General features: G+C 40.5%; 1 protein-coding gene across 4 annotated transcripts in view; it reads right to left on the reverse strand.

Moving 5' to 3' along the window:
- Positions 1–22,009, reverse strand: part of CSNK1G1 (casein kinase 1 gamma 1) — a 109,226-nt gene that overhangs the window by 27,293 nt on the left and 59,924 nt on the right. For all 4 annotated transcript variants that reach the window (XM_080807834.1, XM_080807833.1, XM_080807832.1 and 1 more), the window contains exons 4-9: positions 19,890–20,041; positions 17,965–18,199; positions 12,483–12,568; positions 10,623–10,707; positions 10,219–10,367; positions 9,501–9,605 (exon numbers count right to left, since the gene is read on the reverse strand). In XM_080807834.1, coding sequence (XP_080663960.1) covers positions 9,501–9,605; positions 10,219–10,367; positions 10,623–10,707; positions 12,483–12,568; positions 17,965–18,199; positions 19,890–20,041 — 812 coding nt within the window. The remainder of the gene's footprint in view (positions 1–9,500; positions 9,606–10,218; positions 10,368–10,622; positions 10,708–12,482; positions 12,569–17,964; positions 18,200–19,889; positions 20,042–22,009) is intronic.

A 22,009-nucleotide genomic window follows, 5' to 3' on the forward strand; every position in this document is an offset into this window, starting at 1 on the left:
ACAACAAAATCTGGACAGCGGATCAACTATTATTTCCATTTTTACTGAAACACGCATCAAAAGTCTGGTTTGATGCCTCTGTCTGATTCACCGGACTGTGTACCTATTTATATTCATTCTAGTTAAATATAAAATTAGTTGGAGGAATTAACATTTTTGTGTAGATTTTGAAAATACCAAGACATTTCCCAAAGGCCTAAAAGCCACACTCCATTTCCGTTATCAAAGCAGTGTGTCATTTAAAAAGAGAAAAACAATGGCGAACGAAGAACACAGTGCACCATTCTACTGCCCTCCAACGCCTTGTATATCCACTGGAAGCAACAAACCAAGAGACAGATATGAACCTGGGGTTGGTGGTTTATCACACTGGGAATTACTCTTCATCCTAATATTAAACTCTATGGCTATTCTCTTCTAGAATTTAAGGGCTAGGAATGGTGTATGGAAGCTGATATGGTAAAAAGGGTCACTGGCCAGTTTTAGAAAGCAACTGAGTGCCCAGGAACTAGATGAAACGGAGGAATGTCGACAACTATAGTATGCTGCTAGAGTACCTGAAAGGTTTTCTAGGCAAGGCTGTGTACACAGAGTTATGACTGGGCATAATCAGCACAGGATATAGTCATACTAAGCAAACCAGTAGAGGAGATCGGCACGTAAACTCTTCACTCTCAAAGACCACTCATGCACACAAGTCTATCTAACAGGCGATCAGGAGCTTCCACGGACAGAAGAGTCACTCAACAAGGTCAATCTCTCTGCATTACTTGAAAGGCAAAGGTCCACGTGGAGTGTGAAAATCCCCAAAGGCAGGAGCAGGAATCTCAAGCAGTGGGAATTCCTTGGGGGAACGCTTTAAAATCTGCTGTGATTGCATTACCTGTGTGGAAATGCCGTGTTTACTATCCAGTAGGTGAATGTGGAAATAAAACAGCAGCGATCCCCCATGGCATAAATCAAAGACAAAGCTAACAAAAATTACTTAAGGGGAAACTTAGAGGAGCCTGGTATAAAAAGTCAAAACTATCACCTGTGCTTAGGGCAGAGGAAATGAATGCCTCCCAGCAGTCACATGGCCAGGATTAATGGACAGACAGTGGGGAAAAGGACACTAACAAGAGGGCAGGAAAATACAGTCTGGAAACACCTGAGGTACCACTCCCATCTATGGCTTAGATATTATTTCCAATTTGGAGATAAAGCTCCTATTCTCAAGCAAAAGGCAGGCGAACATTTCCTGTTGTAGAGAATAAATCACTGAATCCTATTCTTTATATTCTTCGAAAGGTTTACTAATTACATTTATAAGGAAATTTCTCCATGTCACTTTATGCCTCCCAAAGTATTTTACAAGATGCCACCTATATAAAACATTTTGGCCTCCCATGTCAGTCTTCTAGGCCTCATTACATAATTATAGTCTTCAACTGTAATTAACTAGACTAGAGACCAAATAGTACCAAAAAGTTAGTAATGAATACACTAGGTTACATTCTGTCTTACCACACTCCCAAGATTTTTAAAAAAAAAAAAAATGTTTTTTAAGGTAGCAGGGGTAAGACAGAAGTAGAAAGGATGGGGCAGGAAGCATCTCAAGAATTTTTTTTGGAGCATATTAGACCTTAGATACGAAATTTTTAAAAGCTGGCAAGGTGGCTGAAGTGTATACTTTAACAAAATTTAAAACTTCCTTCTGTTAAGCTCATGAAATAGAACCAATTTCTATGCCAGACAGGGATTATTCCGTGCAACCTGTCATGTGGCCAAACAATGCCTTCCTGTATTCTACAAACTAGATATCAAATATCAGGGATGTTTGAGAATTGCTGATAACAACGTAAGGAGGGATTATTCCCAAGTTCAATACTACGCAGACCCGGAGCTAATATTATCAATTTTGTGATGCTCTGGGAAAAATCAGAGGAACCAGGTCTGAAACTCTACTCAGACCCTGCCCTATTCTTATTCCAAAGGGTTTAAGACACCCCACCCCATCTCTCCCAGCCAGAGAAGGATGACTTAACTAGGGAGGATTTCTCCAGAACCTCCTTCCTACAAAGGAAGTGCCTCAGAACACAGGATGTCTGCTGAAATACATAACATTGAAGACTGCACAAAGAAAACTTTTAATACAGAATAGAGAATTAGAGCAGAAGTAAGTGGCAGCAACTAGGTGACAGAATGAGAGAAGGTAAGGTAAGGTCTGTATTTCAGTCTTACACTTCCTTGTTTCAATGTCCCCCTTGGGGTAAGTGCCCCAGAAATGAGGAAGGACAGCCCCATTCTGCAGAGAGCTCTATGCTGGAGGGTGACAGGGAAAGTACGCAATCTCTACACCCAAATTCCTGCTAAATGGCAGGTAGCAAGTTAGGAAATTACACACAGGTCAGAGGGAGGCAAATTCTCTCTGAGCATACTCCTCTGCCCCTTCAACTAGCAAACTGTGAACCTTGCTGAACCCGAAGCAGTACTCTGTCAAAAGAAAGCAATGGAGAATTAATCAGCTTTTGTTTTTTCTTTTTTTTTATTTTTTATTTTATTTATTTAATTTTTAAAAAGATTTATTTATTTATTTATTTGTCAGAGAGAGAGAGAGAGAGAGAGGAGCGAGAGTGAGCACAAGCAGACAGAGTGGCAGGCAAAGGGAGAAGCAGGCTCCCTGCTGAGCAAGGAGCCCGATATGGGACTCGATCCCAGGATGCCGGGATCATGACCCGAGCCGAAGGCAGCTGCTTAACCAACTGAGCCACCCAGGCGTCCCTCAGCTTTTGCTTTTTGTAAAGCTACTGGACTTTCAAAAGAATATATGAAGATACTCATTTTAGGAAGATCTCTGCCCATCTTGGCTAGTCAGCAATCTGGCTTAATCTGCCCTTTGGAAAAGCTATGCTTATAACAAGCTTCTTTCAGTAAGCATGTCAACACTAAGCCACACATACTTTTCTAAGGCTATACATTCCTTAAATCTAATCTCTTGGAGTCTAGATACAAACAAACAAATCTGAACCACTCATTTTTTTTTAAGATTTTATTTTTAAGTAATCTCCAAATCCTCACACCCCTAAGATCAAGAATTGCATGCTCTACTGACTAAGCCGGCCAGGTATCCCTGAACCAACTCTTTCACTGGGGGCACATCTTCAGAATTCAACGTGATTTGATCCTTCTGAGTTTTATTGTTCATTTCTTGTGTGTTTAAAAGGTATTGAAGTAGTTTGAATATGGTTCTTCTAAAAGGATGAGGGATCAACTTTTCTTTGACATTTGATTCATATTTTCTTGCCTAGTCAAACTTCAGAATTTTTTAAAAAGATTTTATTTATTTATTTGACAGACAGAGATCATAAGTAGGCAGAGAGGCAGATAGAGAGAGAGAGGAGGAAGCAGGCTCCCCGCTGAGCTGAGAGACCGATGCGGAGCTCGATCCCAGGACCCTGGGATCATGACCTGAGCCGAAGGCAGAGGCTTAACCCACTGAGCCACCCAGGCACCGCCCCCCCCCCCGGCCTTTTTTCAAAGATTTTATTTATTTATTTGACAGACAGAGATCACAAATAGGCAGAGAGGCAGGTAGAGAGAGGAGGAAGCAGAAACTTGAGAATTTTTAAGTAAACAGTTCACTTCATAAAAATGATAAAAAGTAAGTTCTTTCCCTTAAACATACTCTGTATATATAAAAATGAGTAAGTACTATTCAATATTATCATACTAGGATGCCATATCTGGCAGAGTTTAATAGTTCTAGATGGCTAGTCTGACTCTTTCTAACCTCAAAACAGATGCGTTCTCCCTAGCCTTCTAGCTCAAGTGCCCCTTCTTCATATGCCAACAGAAAATCTACGTAACTATCAAAAATGCTGAACCACGGTAACATGTGTATAGCATTTACCTGAGTAAGTACTGTCACAGGCTTAGATTGAGAAAGAACAGGAAGCACACTGCTGCATGCACATCCTAGTCAATGCAATATTCTATATTTAGCATGTTGAGCAAACACATTGAATAAAACTTTCAACAGTGCAATATACTGCACTCTAATATTAGCTCTCCGGATAATGGCAAGACTTACTTCCCGATTGCACTCGATCAGAGAATGCAAAGGGAAGCTTTGCCAGGTAGAAAGAGGCAGAACTATTTTTTACCCCCTTCCTGCTGGATGGTAATGCAGAATTCTTTAAAGAAGAACCACAGCCATAGCAAGATTTGCCATCTTTGGATCTCAGAAAGGACAAATACCAAGGGGAAAATGACAGAAGGTTCCACTGGGAACTTTCTGAACAGATCTAGCTTTCTTAGTATTTATTCTATCCAAACTCATGATTTAATTATAGTTGTCTAGCTGGGTGATACTTATATTAAAAAAGATTGTTCTTAAGCATCTGATACTAACATAGTTGTAAAAAACAGATCCAATATAGGTGAATTTAAATACCGTTCTTTGGGAACCGTATTTGGGATCTATTACTGGGAACCAAACAGTACTCAATTTGATATACCTACAATTTAGAACAGCAAGGCAAATTTTCCTGGAAAATTCTCACTGTAAAGAGAACTAATACAATTGCCTGAGCTTACTCTGCAGCAAGACCTGCTTGCTGTGTTTTTTGCACACCGTTCTCCTTCAGTAGACAATGTAGCCCTACTCTGGCTGCCAACGGAGGCAGAATGGCTTTTTGTGGAAACAGAAAACAAGCAGGAAGAAAAGCTTACAATTTATTTTTCATGGAAGGTTAAATAACAATCTGTATTTTAAATGAACATCTGACTTCATTTATGCTCCTCATCTGACAGATTCATTCATTCAAACAACTATTTATCAAGTGTCTACTCCACACATTATTTTAGGTGTTAGGGAGACAGCAGTGAACAGAACAGTAAAAATCTCTACCCTTACTTATAGACTTACATCTGAGAAAGCTAAGCGCCTCCACCCCCCCGCCAAAGGTTAAACGTCCTATGGTCAAAGCCTTTGGGCTAAGCTAAAACCAAGTACTGAGCTCCTTTTCTTTCTCTTCCTACTCTAAGTATGGGACTAAACAGAGCCTGTTAATCCCTAGGATCACTCTTCCACAACTGAAGAGCAGATTTACCCAGAATAAGGAGGTTCTGCTGGCACTAACATCAATGTCATCTCCATGTTCTGATCTCCAAATATGTCACTATTGCTTTGTTTGTTTTTGAGAGCCTTCCTCTGCCTGCTAGCGGTCTTCAGCTAGAATATATACACTCCTAGCATTTGAAACTCAAGATGCCTTAATTCAAACTCCAAGTTAAGTTTCTCCTTCAACTTTCCTATTTCTAGTAATCGTACCACCTGCCTCCAAATTATTGGGGCTTCAAAAATCTCTGTAACAGCGCTGACTCATCCTTCTCCTTCAACCTTGACACGTGTGTGGGCTGCCAAATCTGGTAGATCCTAACCTTTTATCATTTCTCAGTTCTATTTCATTTTCACAATAGCCCATCTAGGCCCCTTTACCTCTGAACAGGATGCACTGTACTTTTATTGTCTCCAAGGTAGCTGCCAGGCTATAATCACCTTCTATGCCAAAAGACTGCTAAAGCGAAAAGTTTTGATCTTATCAGCCCTCTGTTCATTAACCTTTAGTACCTATTCCTTTCTGAAATTAAATACCAACTCTCCAGCCCAGCTTTCCAGGAACTTCATCAAATGGCTCCAAGATAATTTCCTAGCCTTGTCTCCCTTTATTCACACCATGTATTTTAGCAAAATGAACCTGACAACTTGTTGCTCATTTTTCCTTTTTGCTTGGAATGCCTCTTTTATTCCCACATTACTCCTCCAAGAACACTTCAAATGCAGTTTCTTTCATGAAACTCTGTCATGCTCAGACTAGATGAAATGTCTCCTTATTCCAAAGTCTGATGACGGTAATTTGAAACTTGGGATACTTCTCTGTTCTGCCTTGGGTTATAGTTTTCTGGCTACTTGGCATATTTGCTTGTCAGTTCTTTGAGGGCAAGGATTCCCTACTTATTTTGGTAGCCCTAGGACATACTTTCGCGGAGCGGGTTCTCAGCTAGACGTATTTAGTCAAAGTTGTTGAGAAAAAAGTTAGCCGTCCCTCAAGTGAGGATAATACTTGTCAATATCTCTCAAAGAGAGACTTTACTTTCTTCTTTTGCTGATTTCAAAATTGAAAAGAATCAGCCTAAAAAAGAACACATACTGCTTTCAATTCCTAGAGCCATGTAAGGGACCTATGTGACTGCAATTTTTCTTAAAAAATAAAAGAACAAAACCCCCCAAATATAACAACACAACCCTAAAGATGGAACAAAAGCAATGAGACCACATAGACACAGTGTAAAGATAGAAGAGACACCAGAAATATATTTGCCCACGGGGCATAGTACAGAAAGAATTCTACCCAGAAGGATTCAGAATCCAACTGGGAGTGGAGGTATAAAATTTGCATTAAAGCGGGGACTTTCGGTCCCTTAGCAGCCATGGGATACTAAAAACCCTTTAGCAGGGGGAGAGAATTTCAAGATTCAATTCCTCAAAAAGAAGCTTATTATTGCTTTGCAGATGAGATTTCCTAACTACACACACTGGTTTAATAACCCTTTGCTTAAAAGGACACTGAAAATTACTGTATTCTTACTCAGCTACCAGGTATGACCATATTTTTCACCTTGGCGATCTAGGTTTTCAACATCTCTTTTTCCCACACTTTTTTTTTTTTAAAGATTTTATTTATTTATTTGACAGAGATCACAAGTAGGGAGAGAGGCAGGCAGATAGAGGGGGGAAGCAGGCTCCCCGCTGAGCAGAGAGCCTGATGCAGGGCTCGATCCCAGAATCCTGGAATCTTGATCCGAGCTGAAGACAGAGGCTTTAACCCACTGAGCCACCCAGGCACCCCTCCCATACTTTTAAAATCCATTCAAAACAGCAATGTTGATTAAGAATTCACTGAAGCAGAAAAGACAAGGGAAACTAAAGGAAAGACCTATTTTAGTTTGAAATATTCTGAAAACATGAGTGGGAAGATATGCTGATTATGCTGACTTCACTGACTACTTAAATTATCTTTTTCTTCCCAAACCTTTTCTATTTAAATGCATTTTTCATTATAAGGTAATATAACTTCATCATAGAATAGTATGGAAAAGTATTAACCACAATATTATCAGTTTCAATACTACTTCTGTTAATACGTTGGCATTATCTCGTTTCACTGATTTTTTCATTTTCCCTTTCCCTCAGGGAAATCACGATGTATTTCTAATTTCGTTCTCTGATTTCTTCACTCTACAAACTATAAACATTTTCAGGTTGCTACAAGTTTTCCTAAATATTGTTTTAAGTGGCTACATAATATTCCACTGAATAAATGCACTGCAACTCACTTTACTATAACCCAGTTTATCTGATAAAAGACCTGAGCTAGATTCCCTTATAACTATATAGGTGGGTCATTTCTCAAACTTTGTTTAAAATTGCACTGCAACAATTTTATGCACATAACTTAATCTGTATTTTCGGTTGTTCTATTATGATTGATTCCCAGAAGTAAGATTTTTCTATCAGAGAGAACAGTAACATCATCCAATTACCTTCTAGAAAATTTTAACAATTTGCAAAGTCCAGAGCAATGTAGGACAGTAGACAGTTTAACTGTGCACTCAGCTACACTTTTAACAAGGGAGGTCCAGGGAGAACAATCGCAGAAGTCAACGATATTCTGTTGTCAAATCAGAAGTCAGACAAATTGTAATTCTTAGCCAACTACTTTGGTTAAAGCATATAACTACGGGGGTGCCTGGGTGGCTCAGTGGGTTGGGCCTCTGCCTTTGGCTCGGGTCATGATCTCGGGGTCCTGGGATCGAGCCCCACGTCGGGCTCTCTGCTAGGCGGGAGCCTGCTTCCCCCTCTCTCTCTGCCTGCCTCTCTGCCTGCTTGTGATCTCTGTCTGTTAAATAAATAAATGAAATCTTTAAAAAAAAAAAGCATATAACTATGGACCCAACTAGTGTACACAATTTGCTAAACCCCATCTTTTTGCCTATCTACTCTGTCTTTTAGTTATTAAGACACAGATTTCCTTCCTTTATACTTTTTTTTTCTTACCAAGCCACACATTTTGCTAAGAGTGTGTACTTACGGTGAGTCTATCCATTATTTGTATGTGTACGTCACTGTACACATATGTGTATGTACTTCTATATGCTATTTTTAATCTATGTGGTTCCATATGTACATCTGAGATAAGTGTTTTTGCATTTTATTATAAAAATATCTGTGAATATTAAAAAGTGAGGTCAAGGGTGAGGAGAACAAGCTAATTTGATAGGTGATAATGTCTCTGTGTGTGTTCGTGCGCATATCTGTTTAATATCCTTTGCTTATCTACTGGGGTCCTCAAGTTTTCTCTTAGCAATATACAGGTGACCCTTGAACAACAATGGGATTAGGGACATGGGCCACTGGGAAGTTGAAAATCCCCATATAACTCTGACTTCCCACGTAACTGCTGATAGGCTCCTGTTGACCAGAAGCCTTACCAATAACACAAATAGTCAACAAACATGTTTTGTGTGTTATATGTACTATATACTGTACTTACAATAAAGCTAGAAAAAAAATTTTACTAGGAAAATTGTGAGAGAAAATACATTTACAGTACTGTACTATATTTACTGAAAAAAATCTGCATATAAGTAGAACCACACAATTTAAACATGCGTTATTCAAAAGTCAACTGAATATGATATAAAGATGAAAGTCGTAATTTTTACTTCCCAATAAGTGACCCCTTTCTTTCAATGTTGTCAAATCTGTTGATTTTTATGTGTTTGCCTCTTGCCTTTAGGCTGAGAGAAGCCTCTCATATAGAGCACTAGTTTCTCAAACAATATTAACACTGAAGGATGGATGACATGGCTTTCTGTGGAGTGGCCTAAAGTGAAGCTGAGTCTTCTCTTAGGTCCATCTCAGATCTTGGCCAGCTCTAGAATTAACTTAGGGCAGGGGAAGAGGGGGAAGAGAGGTGCCACTTTATGCCTAGGTCAGCTGGAAGTCCAAATTACCCACTCTTCTTAATCAGCAAAAAAAACCCCTCAGCATTGGCAAGAGTGCCATATTGGACTGCATGCAGCTGAGACCCAAAACGGGCTCTTGAGGACCAGCCAAAGGCACAAAGTAATTACAGTGGTTATGATTATTATCATAACCTGTTCACCCTGTATGTTCAGCTTTTTCAGGCCTGTGGCAGACTCCCCTTTCAGCCAACAGACTCGGACAAGCCCAAATTCTCTAGACTGGATACTTCATGTAAATTGCCTGGCCACATCTCAGCACCATTGCCTAGCCCCGAGGAATGCTGGAACGCCGCATGCCACTGAGAAATGGCAAGTTATTTGTCTTTAATTTCAGTATATACACTGCAGCAGAGAAGCTGAAGAATTTCGGTTTTAGTGTTAGCCAAGAAGAGGGAGAATGTCTGAAACAAGGAAGGCCCAGCACGTACCTGATTTCGCAGAGGCGGCTGTGATGGCCGGTCCCTGTGTGTGTGGCTTTCTCGAGTTATTGCAGATGCGCCAGAATCTACGTGAACTGACCCTACTGGAGTAGGCTGGAAAGACAGAACAGAAAGTCAGATGGAAAACAGGTCCAAGCTAATGCCTCCGCAAAGGTGAGCATCATTCTAATTCTAATAAAACAGTAGTGATTATTATTTTTAGCCACCAAGGGCAGTTTCCAGTCTTCTTTTGTTTGTTTCTCTGCAAAAGGGAGGCTACTTGGTCCTCAAGAGCTCATTGAAGAGTAGCTTACCTTGAAAAATAAGGAAAACGTCCTACAGTGATGTGTTAGCATGCTCTCAGGCACTGTGGACCCCTGGCCAAGAGAGCCAATTCAAGAGTTTCCTAAAGTTCTGGGTTCTACTCCTCCAGAAGTCAAGACCTTCACAGCTTACATAGCACCAGTGTCTGGATCACTCAACTGAAAGTTCTTCTTCAGAACTGGCTTCAGTTCTGATACCTTAGGACATACAGGGCATAATCTTAAAAACATAGGAATTGTTCTTACTTCCCAACTACTACCTATGGCATCACCCTGAAAAGGCTGGCAAATGTGAAGTCTACAGTCAAAGGAATGTTTTTCTCATGGACTTAACCAGAAAGTCTGGCATGTCAAGTGGTGAGGCAGCGCTGGTCTGAGGTGAGGAGGTAAAACTGGATACTTACAATAGGCCTCCCGACCCAATCGTAGGCATAGTCGAAGGTGTAGCCTTTCCTTTCAAAGAGGTCTGTGAAGAGTGTCCGTAAATACTCATAGTCAGGTTTTTCAAAGAAGTCTAATCGCCTGACATATCGCAGGTAGGTTGCCATCTCTTCTGTAGAAAAGAGGTGAAAGGCCATGTTCAGGAGCTGAATGCTTCCCATGGCGAGAAGCTCTGGACCAAGCCAAGAATATCTGGTGTTTTCTTTATGACCCAAATGAAAGTGATAAAACCTGTCTTGGTCTAAATGACAATAAAAGGAAATGTGAATTTTCTGGCGAGCACCCTCATCTAGAGATACCAAGTCATGGTCTCCACCTACTTCATAGCTTCAGGTACACTGGTTGGAGCATCCTTTTAGCATCCTACCTGGAAAGTTTTCACAGAGAGCTTCAATGGGAGTATTCCTTTTGGTGTCACCAATTTTTTGATATCTCTCTTTTAATGTATCAGCCTGTAGAGAAGAGAAAGAAAGTTATTTGGAAAGAGGTCCCAAATATGGGTGGTGCAATGTGTTTGGGGAGGCAATGGTTGTTTCAATCAAATTTGCAGGATTTGCTAGGCTCAGTCTTCTTTCTAATAAATAAGAAAGGTAGTAGAGATGATGTATTTAATATCTGCTCTGTTCTGGAAGTTTTTCCTTGTAAGTATATTTAGTAGTCTCAGATAAACACCATCCAATGTAATGAGACGAGTAGCTAGAAGAAAGTAAAAATATTACATAGTGGTATTTTCAGAATTACAGAAGCTTAGTAATCTCCCATGGCCACAGGGGTTCAAAAGTGATTCAGCCTTCCCCTTCTTAGATCAGTTCTATGATAAGATAAAAAAAAAAACCCTGCTAATCTAAGCGGGGACAGACAGATAGCTGGCTCCACAGAATATTTACTGTGAAGCTGAAGAGAAAAAAATAACTAGTAGAAAAATATGTCTTTCTACAATGTGATTCCAGAGGGAAAAGTGTTATCTATGACAGAGGCATGGCTAACAGACAGGTTTGATACAGGTCAGTGGCTCAAAGCAGCCAAGTCTGGTTTTCTCCGAATTATAGACAGGCTCCTGGAGCTTGGATCAACAACATGGTCTCAAGGGGGTCTCATGAGGCTCTCCCTAGTCTGCTGCACTCAGCTTTAAGCAACAGTGTTGTAAGGTAAGTTGGAGAAATTTTAGATCTACGACTGCCACTAAAATGACTCATGGATTGTGAGAACATTTCAAACAGTAACACACAAATGCACTGCTTGGCTATGTGATGAGCAAACAGACTGTGACACTCTGATAGCTATCAGTATCAATGACAAGATATATATGACCAGGAGAAGACTAGGAGGTGTTAGAAGAGGAATTTAAGGGCAAAGCTTTACTTTTCAGGACAACAGCCTAAAAAGCATAGGGAGGATCCTTCTGCCCTTCTGGAGGGAGAGAGGAAGGAGGCTCGGGGCATAGAAGTACCCAAAGCTACTGATTTTCTGTCCATACTAACATGTTGAAATAAATTACAACTCAAAAATATGTCTCACATTTAACTATCTAATGAGACTTAAAATGGGTTTCCTGTTCCAACCAGCCAAAGGCACAAAGTAATTACAGTGGCTATGATTATTATCAATAATTAACTTGAACACAAATGCACTCTACCAATACCTACCTAAGGAAGGTTATTTAAACTACATGCCTCATAAGGAACGACTATCGTCTGCATAGGGATTTATTGAATAAAACACATGAACAGCAACATTAAGCCTGGATTTTTATTTTAATTCAGGTGGGTCCTTAGCTTATAGAGGATGAACAAATATTTTCCAGTTCTCCTTAGGGGCACACCCAGCCCTGCTGGCCTTGTTGGTAAAATGTGTAGCAGCTGCTGTCATCAATTTGTTCCAGAAATTCCCCAGCACACTGGGAACACTCTTCCTGCTACATAATGGTAGTGGAGGAGGAAAGTGACACAGAGAAAAGCAGCACTGCCAAGGCTGGGAGGGAACAAGGGAAGAGATTATGGGAAACCCCAAAACAAGGAAGAAGGATTCAGAAGGGGAAAAGAAAAATGTAGGCAAAACAGAGCTCCCAAAGCCCAGGGGAGCATTCACGATATGTAGACTGATGTTGCCAGTCCCTGCTTCTTATCTCTGTTGCCAGCCCATCTTCTTACAGACATCGAGTCAGCAACCCCTCCATTAACAACTGAGTATTGAAACAAAGCCCTCCGCTGAGCACTTTCAAGGATACCTTGAGTCCTTGCCAGGGTAGGCTGCCTCGAAGGAAATACATGAACATATGGCCTAGGGCTTCCAAATCATCCCGCCGGCTTTGCTCTAAAAGGGAAGACAGATCACACATTATGTTTGCAGTTATTAAAGCAGAAAGGGGTTCAAAACCAAGTAATCCCTTCAGAAGCCCTTCTGTCTCTGGAAAGGCTCTGCTTACTCATTCTTTGTATATCTAAATCAGGGATAGTATTTTAGATCAAAACCAAAAAACACTGTGTACTTCCTTTGCTGTCATGGGCAAGTAAACAGCAAGGGAAAGGAGCAAATCCTAAACTAAAACCAAATCCGTATCAGTAACTGGTGGGTAACCACCCTCAGTCACCAGGAAGGTGCTGTCACCTTCCTGAAAGTAAGATAATCAAAATGAAATGTTATTTCCAGTACATGGGCTACAGTTACCCTTTGGGTGACCATCATGGAAAGTGAGAAGTAGATTAAGCAGCTGAAACTTTTAAATAGTCCATTCTGGCTAGGCCTACAAAGACACAAGCTGCAGAATGCCTGGCATACATGTCGAGTGCTTTTATTTCATCATAAAAATTAACACTTAAAATTTAGTTTGACATAAACAAACATGGATGTATGATCTCCCAGCTCCAATCCATTTGTACCACGTTCCATAGACACCTTAAGAAAAATTTCAAATGTATTACTTAAGGTGCCTATTATGGGCACATAAAACAGGATCCCCACATTCTGGGCACTTACCGTATAAGACAAGTTGCTAGGTTTTTCTTTCTTTTTCATTGGAAAGACTAAGATGGTAAAGAACCAAAGAATGCTTAACAAAAAACTGTTATTTCATCTCAGAAAACATCCCTATGTATTCCTGGGTTGTCAGACTGAATAGAAGTAGTACATGCCTCTACTCCTTATTTGTCAATTATGACTCATCTCAGACATCTCATGTATATACTTCTCAGAATCAAGTTTAGGGCATCATAAGAAATTAGAGAGAAAAGACTAAGGGGGTACTCTCGGCTCCATTATGCTTTCTTTGTACAGAAAAGAAAATCTAAGAGGCAGGGAAAGCTACTCAGCTCAAAATACAAAAGTACAACATGTTTAAGAGCTGCCTCCAATTACGGGAAATGTGCATGAAAAAGAGTGAATAGAACTCTACAGGGCAGATGGGGAAAGAAAAGGCAACTTTCTAAATCATGGTTTGAAAAGATTTTTTGGCAAGGTGGTCGCTAATGGGAAAGGGAGGCACCCTGACAAGAGAGATAAATAACATAAAATTGAGTGGATGCACATAAATTGAAATAATCTTTAAAAGAATTAAATAAAACAGCAAGACCAAGAGAAGCTTTTATCTACATGCTTGCCTGAGGTTTACAACAAATTATATATATAATTGAAAACAAAAAGCCGTTAGACGAAAAGAGTTTGTTAACAGAACCTAAAGACACACAACAAAAAAGAAAGTACAAGCAGGGTGAGTTGAGGCCTCCCACAAAGCATGGCAGAGAGAGGAACCACACCCTGCAGTTTCTCATACTGTATCACACCTACTCATTGCCTTTCCATTTTTACATCTGCTTCCTCTAACAAGAGGCCCCTCGGTGATAAAAATTCACTGGACAAATGGTTGCACTTTTGCTAGTTGAACACTAGAGGGCAAAACTCTCCACATTTTCAATACTGATCAGAACTTCAGAAAAAAAGCCCAACTTCTCTCCACAGCAAAGCCCATTATAAAATGGTTTTTGGTTTTTTTAAACATCAAAACAAACAAACAGAAAACACATGTAAACCCACTGGCATAACTAATAAAGTGGTTTTCCAAATACTGAGCACCATGAACAGTAGCTGTGGAATATGGAATAACAGGAAGAGCAACGGCACCTGAGTCTGGGTTATCTAGCTCCTGGCCCACTCTTTCCATTAATTTGATCCATGTGAAATTAAGCATGGCTAAGTCACCTACTTTGGGCCCCAGTCCTCATCTGAAAATACACTGGTTGATTTAGATAATCTGAAAAGTCATTTTATAGTTCTGAAATTCTAAAGTCATTAATCTGTGGCAATTTGAGACATTAGTATTAATCTATGATAATTTAAGCCTTTCCAAAAAAAAAAGTGAAAACCAGAGTCATGCTTTGTTTCCATACTTCTTTGAAAACTCCACATTCATTGAATTCAGCATTTCCACATGCCCTCATCTTTTTTCATGAAGGATAACTCTCCCTTTCAAAGAAAAAAGGTTTTAAGTGTCCTGGGGCTGTCCTAGGGCCAGAAGGACAGAGAATTCTTCCACACCATAAAAGCCTGCTCTCAACAATTCAGAAAGACATTTGGTTTTACATGTGTGACATCCCTGATTTTAGGTCAAATATTCTTTGCTGGAGGAAAGGGGCTAGGTGACCCAATGTTCTCACCCTAATTTCAATCATTAAAGAATACAAGATCAAAATTGGCTACCTTAATCAGCGGGAGGTGGCTAATCTGACAAGGCAATGTCAGGTTTAGGAGGATTCTTCCCTTGTTCTCCCTCACAAAATTAATAGGCAATTCTCTCCAAGTCATTTGAAGACACCCTTCTCTTTTTCTTTATTATTACAAACCAGGATGATTCAAGTTCCTATGGAAACCTCTCTGCTTTGAGACCCTGACCAGAGTTTAAAGGGCATGTGGCAGCCATCTATATGTATTCTCTGTAATATGGAGAGAACAAAATACAGTGACAGGTTCAATGTGACCTGGAAAACTCTGGAACTCAGGAAATTCAAGTTTGGAAAAAAACTCAAAGTTCCAGCAGGAATGGCCACACCAAGAGATGAAAGAACCCACTCTAATGACCATACATGCTTAAAACTTACTTTGTCAAATAAATAACTATCATTTAGAGACGTTGCTACCATGAGGCACTATGCTAAACACTTTATATACTTTATCTCTCAGAATCCTACAGTAAAAGGTACTACTATCATACCCATTTCGTAGATGAGATAACTGAGGCCGAGGGAAGAAGGTTACTGGACCCAAATCACATAGCTTTAAGTGCAGGAGCCAGGATTTGCATCCCTTCTTCTTCTTTTTTTTTTTTTAATTTAAAAAATTTATTTATTTATTTATTTATTTATTTATTTAACAGAGAGATACACAGCAAGAGAAGGAAGTCAAGCAGCAGGAGTGGGAGAGGGAGAAGCAGGCTTCCTGCTGAGCAGGGAGCCCAATGAGGGGCTCGACCCCTGGACCCTGGGATCACGACCCAAGCGGAAGGCAGACACTTAACTGACTGAGCCACCCAGGCACCCCTGTATCCCTTCTTTTTAATCATTACCCTGCACCTCATACAAACATAACACAGGTACCCATCCTTTTTCTCTTCTTGCCTTTCCTGACATGAATAATAAAATCAGAACATAAATTGCTGTGCCTAGTAAGCAGGCATTGAAACAACTTCCAGAGTCTGTCAGTTGAACCAAATAATCATGACTTTACTATTTGTAACAGTCTGTCTCTTAGTAAAAAGGAAGGAAGAGGGAATATTGAACACTATGCAAGAGACCTGTGTTACATATATTACTCATTCAACCCACAAACACACCCTTGTGAAATATTACTCTCATTTTACAGATAAGTTTCAGGAAGATTAAGTAACTTCTCCAAAATGACACAGATAATAAGTGGCAGGGGACCTTTTGGTCTAATTTTAAAATATTACATTTAGGAGCGCCTGGGTGGCTCAGTCGTTAAGTGTCTGCCTTCAGCTCAGGTCATAATCCCAGGGTTCTGGGATCAAGTCCCACATCAGGCTCCCTGCTCAGTGGGAAACCTGCTTCTCCCTCTCCCTCTCTCCTGGCATGGGTTTCCTCTCGCTGTCTCTCTCTCTCTGTCAAATAAATAAATAAAATATTAAGAAAAAAATTACACTTAGTTAATTGAAGATTTCCATATGGTTACTAAAAAAAATCCTGACAGCATTCATGATTTCAATTCAAGTTGTATCACTTTGTAATACGATCTTTACTCCTAACACCAGAATCCTCATCTGAATACCTATGCAGTTTACTCTACAACTTTGTAGCTATTTAGTCTTTAAAACACTTCTTAGTGTTCAAAAATTCATTAATATTTAAATACCCACTATAATTAGCTATGTCTAGGAGTATGGAACCTGATAATATTGTTTATATGTCTACTCTCAAGAGTAGTGATTTTCAAACATTTTTTTCAATCACTTTGGAACCTTTGCTTCAAACAGAATCTTCCATGGAAGCCCCATATATAAAATAGATAAAAAGGGAAGCTTTTCTGGAGAAGCTAGTGAGGGGCCCAGGGCCTTGTCTATTTGGCCTTCCCACTGTTCCTTAGACTTCTCTTTAAATATTCTCTTCTGGTTTAGTTCCTCTTACAAGTAAGGCCTTCTGCCTTCATTAGCGCTTTTAGCAATATTTGTGCCAATTGTCTATCCTGAATACAATGCAAGACTCATATAGGTCCTTTCAGGACTGTCATATAGGCAGTCATTCATACGTAAACACCAAATTCATCATCAGACTTAACTAAAATGCCACCATCTTAATACAAAAATTCAAGTGCCCACACTGCTGAGAAACTAAGCATTTGGAAACAGTATAAAGAATTAAAAATGTTTAAGTTGTCAGCAGGATACTTAGGAAAGTCACTAACTTACCACCTTAGTTTTTCAAATATAAAAATCACTTGCGGGGCGCCTGGTTGGCTCAGTGGGTTAAAGCCTCTGCTTTCGGCTCAGGTCATGATCCCAGGGTCCTGGGATCGAATCCTGCATCGGGCTCTCTGCTCAGCAGGGAGCCTGTTTCCCCCTCCCCCACCCCTGCCCCCTGCCTGTCTCTCTGCCTACTTGTGATCTCTGTCAAATAAATAAATAAAATCTTAAAAAAAAATAAAAATAAAAACAAAAATCACTTGCCTTGTGAAGCAATAAGAATCACAAGTTGCAACACACAATGGGGACAAAAGTATTATTGGAATAAAAAGTTATTTTAAGGGGCACCTGGGTGGCTCAATGGGTTGAGCCTGCCTTTGGCTCGGGTCGTGATCTCAGGGTCCTGGGATCAAGCCCCGGGATCAAGCCCCACATAGGGCTCTCTGCTCAGCAAGGAGCCTGCTTCCCCCTCTCTGCCTGCCTCTCTGCCTATTTGTGATCTGTCAAATAAATAAATAAAATCCTTAAAAAAATTCTTTTTAAAAAATTATTTTAAGGGGGCACCTGCGTGGCTTAGTCATTAAGGGTCTGCCTTCAGCTCAGGTCATGATCCCAGGGTCCTGGGATTGAGCCCTGTGTCAGGCTCCCTGCTCAGAGGGGAGCCAGCGTGCTTCTCCCTCTCCAGCTCCCCGCTGCTTGTGTTTCCTCTCTTGCTCTCTCAATCTGTCAAATAAATAAAATCTTTAAAAAAAAAAAAAGTTATTTTAAAGACCTGCCCATTTCATGGAGCAGAAAATAAACACACCTTTGCCAAGATGCGTGTTGATAGACATATATCTTGCAGTTCCAGTTAAACTTTTGTGCTCCCTGTAAGGTATGTGTTTTTTGGTTTCAGGGTCAATGTACTCCTTAGCTAGTCCGAAGTCTATAATGTGTATAACATGCTCTTTCTTATTGCCTTGTCGGCCAATCAGGAAGTTCTCTGGCTTCACATCTCGGTAAATGAGATTCTTTGAGTGCACATACTCCATTCGAGAAAGCTGAAAGAGAAAACACATCAATGAAAATATTCTAAAGAAGTTTATTGGGGAAAAAAACATCAAAACATTTTGTTTTATCAGTCCAACGTTTTAACTACTGAAATGAAAATAAAACTCATTTCTTCTTCACTTTACTCTTATAAACTAGAAAATATTGATACTTCACTCTTATAAACCAGAAAATAGATACAAATATATATATAACAAATATCGAGATAAATGAAAGTGGGATAGCACTGTTCAGCTAAAATGATAACGTACAGTTTTACCTCATAATGTTACAATTTATAAATGATTAATGGAATTAGGTGTTTTTAGGCTACTTCAGAAAGCACATGTTTGAAGCAGAGCGGGTATAGCTCAGGGGTAGAGCATTTGACTGCAGAAAGCACACATTTGAGAGGCAAGAAGTATCCCCAGCCAGGATATCAGAATAGGTTGATGCCCTGTGAAGACAGGTGCCACTGCCACATTCACCTCCTGCCCACACCTTCCTATCCTCAGTCAGACACGACTCTTCAACCTAATTCTTTCTGTTGCAAAAATATGGGAAGTAAGGTCCAGAGAAGTTAGTACTGGACTGATCTCCCAGAGCTAATTAGCAGTGGAGGTAGAAGTGCAGTTTTTATGTGAAAGTAAATAAAGCCCAAAATAATAATCATAAAATTACTTCAGAGGCACCTGGGTGGCTCAGTTGGTTAAGTAGCCAACTCTTGATTTCCACTCAGGTCATGATCTCAGGGTCCTGGGATCAAGCCCCACGTTGAGCTCTGTGCTCAGAGGGGAGTCTGCTTGAGGAGTCTCTCTCTCCCTCTGCTCTTCCGTCCCCCCCAACCCCGTGCATGTGCACTCGCTCTCTCTGCCTCTAAAATAAATAATCTTTAAAAAAATAATTTCAAATTGCATTAAGTTTTATTTCTATCTATGACACTTCTCTACTTAGCATAGAAAGGGAAGCTCAGGCATTTGAATTTTTGACTCAAAAGTCAAGGTCAAGGTCAATTTTTTTTAAAAAAACATTTCCACGCTTTTACTATAAAGTGGGTGAGACCATTACCATTTCAAACCATTAAAGATGCATTTGCATCCTTCCTCTGAGAGGGTGACAAACTCCTCAAAGTTGAGAACTGCCTTAACTCTTGAACTGGCCCTGGTATGTAATTTGGCTGGAATTGAGAGAGCTGTCTCTTCAGCTCTGCCAGTCTCTGTGAGAACTAGAGGCCAGAGAACTAAGGCAGGTTCTTGGTCACAGCACTCTGGAATCTGATTGTTAGGGCAGTGGGTTACATCACCAATCCTTTCTTGGATGCAAGGGTGAGGGGAGGAGGAGAGGACAGAACCTTACAGCCATGTGTTTAGAACCTATAAATAAAACATCAAGGAAATTACTTGCATTTGTACAATTTCACCTAATTATCCTCTTTCTCCTCAATCTAAATTATAATGCTTCCACTTCAGTTAAGGGCAGGGTGTTGCTCCAAGGTGCAAATTCTTAAAATAGAGCGCACAGAAGATGCAGTGTGACTTCTCTGGGTTAACCCTTTTTGCCCGGCCTGCTTCCTAGAATGCCATCAAGCCTCTGAGTGTGCGTTCACCAGGTGTTACTACAGCCAGGAAAGCACTAAAAGGGCCACAAGGGTGTAGCTGGGGGACCTATCTATCTTTCCGCAGAACAGCAATGCCGACTTACCAACTGGATGGCTATCATTAACACTGTCTTCAAAGTAAAAGTTCGGTCACAGAGGTCAAACAAATCCTCCAAGCTAGGGCCAAGGAGCTCCAGCACCATGGCATTATATTTCCCACATGGTCCGAAGTAATACACCTGTGGAAGACCTTCACCTGCAAGCAGAGGGGAAAAGGTACAGAGTGGGGGACACAAAACCCAAAATGTGAGACAGCTCCATCAGCACTGAGTAGAAATACAGAAAGCACAATTTGTGAGATTTCCATTTTCTTTCATAGTCCCTCCTGGAGAACCTAAACTGAGTAGAGCAGCTTCAAAGGGAACTAATAATGGGCAGGAAAGGCGAGCCACTGCACAATGGCCTCAAATAAGCAGCTATTTTATACCAGAGTGACAAAGGTATTTCCACTGCTGTATAAGACAGAGAATGGTCCCTGATCCATTAACTGGATCAGAGCATAAACTATTCTCCCCCAAGGAGGCCCGAAAGTGCACTGTCATAAAAGGTTCAAAAGACAGCTCACTGCGCTCAAAGCCAGCCCACCTGGTCCTGGCACATTAGCCGGTTTCATCTGCGTTCCCTATGCTCACTGCCAATGCCATATGGGCTGTCTGCAGCTGTTGCCCCAAGGAGAACTCAGACTGAAGGGTTGAGGTCACAGAGGGTGCAGCCTGACCCTCTTCTCACAGGGAGTCTCTGTACTTTCCTGTTTTCTATCAGCTGGGGCAAAGCCAACACACAGGGTTTGGTTACTGTAAGTAATTCTGAAAGGAAAAGGAAGGGGAAAAAAAAAAAAAAAAAAAAAAGCTGGGCTTTCCCCAGACTTGAAATTCATAGCTCTCAGATGCCAAAATCTAGACTTTCTCACCTAAGTGGCAACTTGTGAATGAATTTCCTCTCTAAAGTGTATTGTAAATATGAGGCATTCAGTAAATAAAAGTGTTAAATGGCACCATGTGAGTGGTGGATACGAATGAAGACTACAGAACATTTTAAAAATCTGGTCTCATAGAGCAGAAGCACTTCCATCTTACACATTTATATATACCATGGTCTGCAGTTGCTTCTGCCTACAAGTTTTTTAGACAACAAAATTCTCTCCATCTCCCCATTCTCTTTCTATGTACAGGCGCAATACAAGCAGAGGGAATTCTCTCTGTCATAATCTGAATGCTTACATCCCCCCCCCCCCCCCATCCTCAAATTCCTATGCTGGAAACCTAATGCCCAATGTGATGGTTTTGAGGGGGGGGGCTTTGGGAGGTGATTAGATCATGAGGGCAGAAACCCTGTGACTAAGAGTAGTGCTTTATACAAGAGAACCTACAGTGCTCCTTAACGCCTTCCACTGTGTGAGGACACAGCAAAAAGTCAGAAGAGGGTCTCTGTCAGAACCTGACCATGATGGCACCCTGATCTTGGACTTCCAGTCACTGGAACTGTGAGAAAGACATTTCTGACTTCATAAGCCACCCGGTCTGCGGTACTTTGTTACAGCAGCCCAAATACCTACTACTTAAACCTCTAGCCCAGTATGCCTATCCTTGTCCCCAGCATAAATCTTGTCTATCTGGAGTTGGTAGTTGGTACGCTTCGTTGCTCTGACATCTATTCCATGCCTCTTGCATGTACTGCTACAGTGTCTCTTGTTCCATCTAGGTACGAAGCAACTCAAGTGTTTGGATATGTTCATCCCTAGCTCATATCATCGAATGTAGTATACTCTGCTCCTGCCAGCTCCATAAATATCCACTCAGTTGTCCTTGTGGTTGTTTTGATTCTTCCTATCTCTAAAAGGAAACAAGATTTAATTTGAAGTGTCTTTTTTTCCCCTGTTGTTCTGAACTCATTTTTCAGTTTTATTTAAAATACCAAAACCTCATAGCTGTTCCCGATAAGTCCTGCTGAAAACTCCAAAGCAGAACACCACCATAGAGAGTCATTGCTTTTATTAATCAGACATATGGTAGACGGTAGTAGTTTGGGGATTTTTCAAATTTACATCCTATATAATAGTTTTTGATGCCACTAAAATTTGATTTTCCTAATATAAATATTATATTCTTCAAAACAGATTGTGGCAGATCTGTTAGTGGCCTGCCCAGTGCCCACGATCTTTCTT

Source organism: Martes martes (genome assembly GCF_963455335.1).
Source record: "Martes martes genome assembly, chromosome: 7".
In the NCBI taxonomy this organism is placed as follows: Eukaryota; Metazoa; Chordata; class Mammalia; order Carnivora; family Mustelidae; genus Martes; species Martes martes.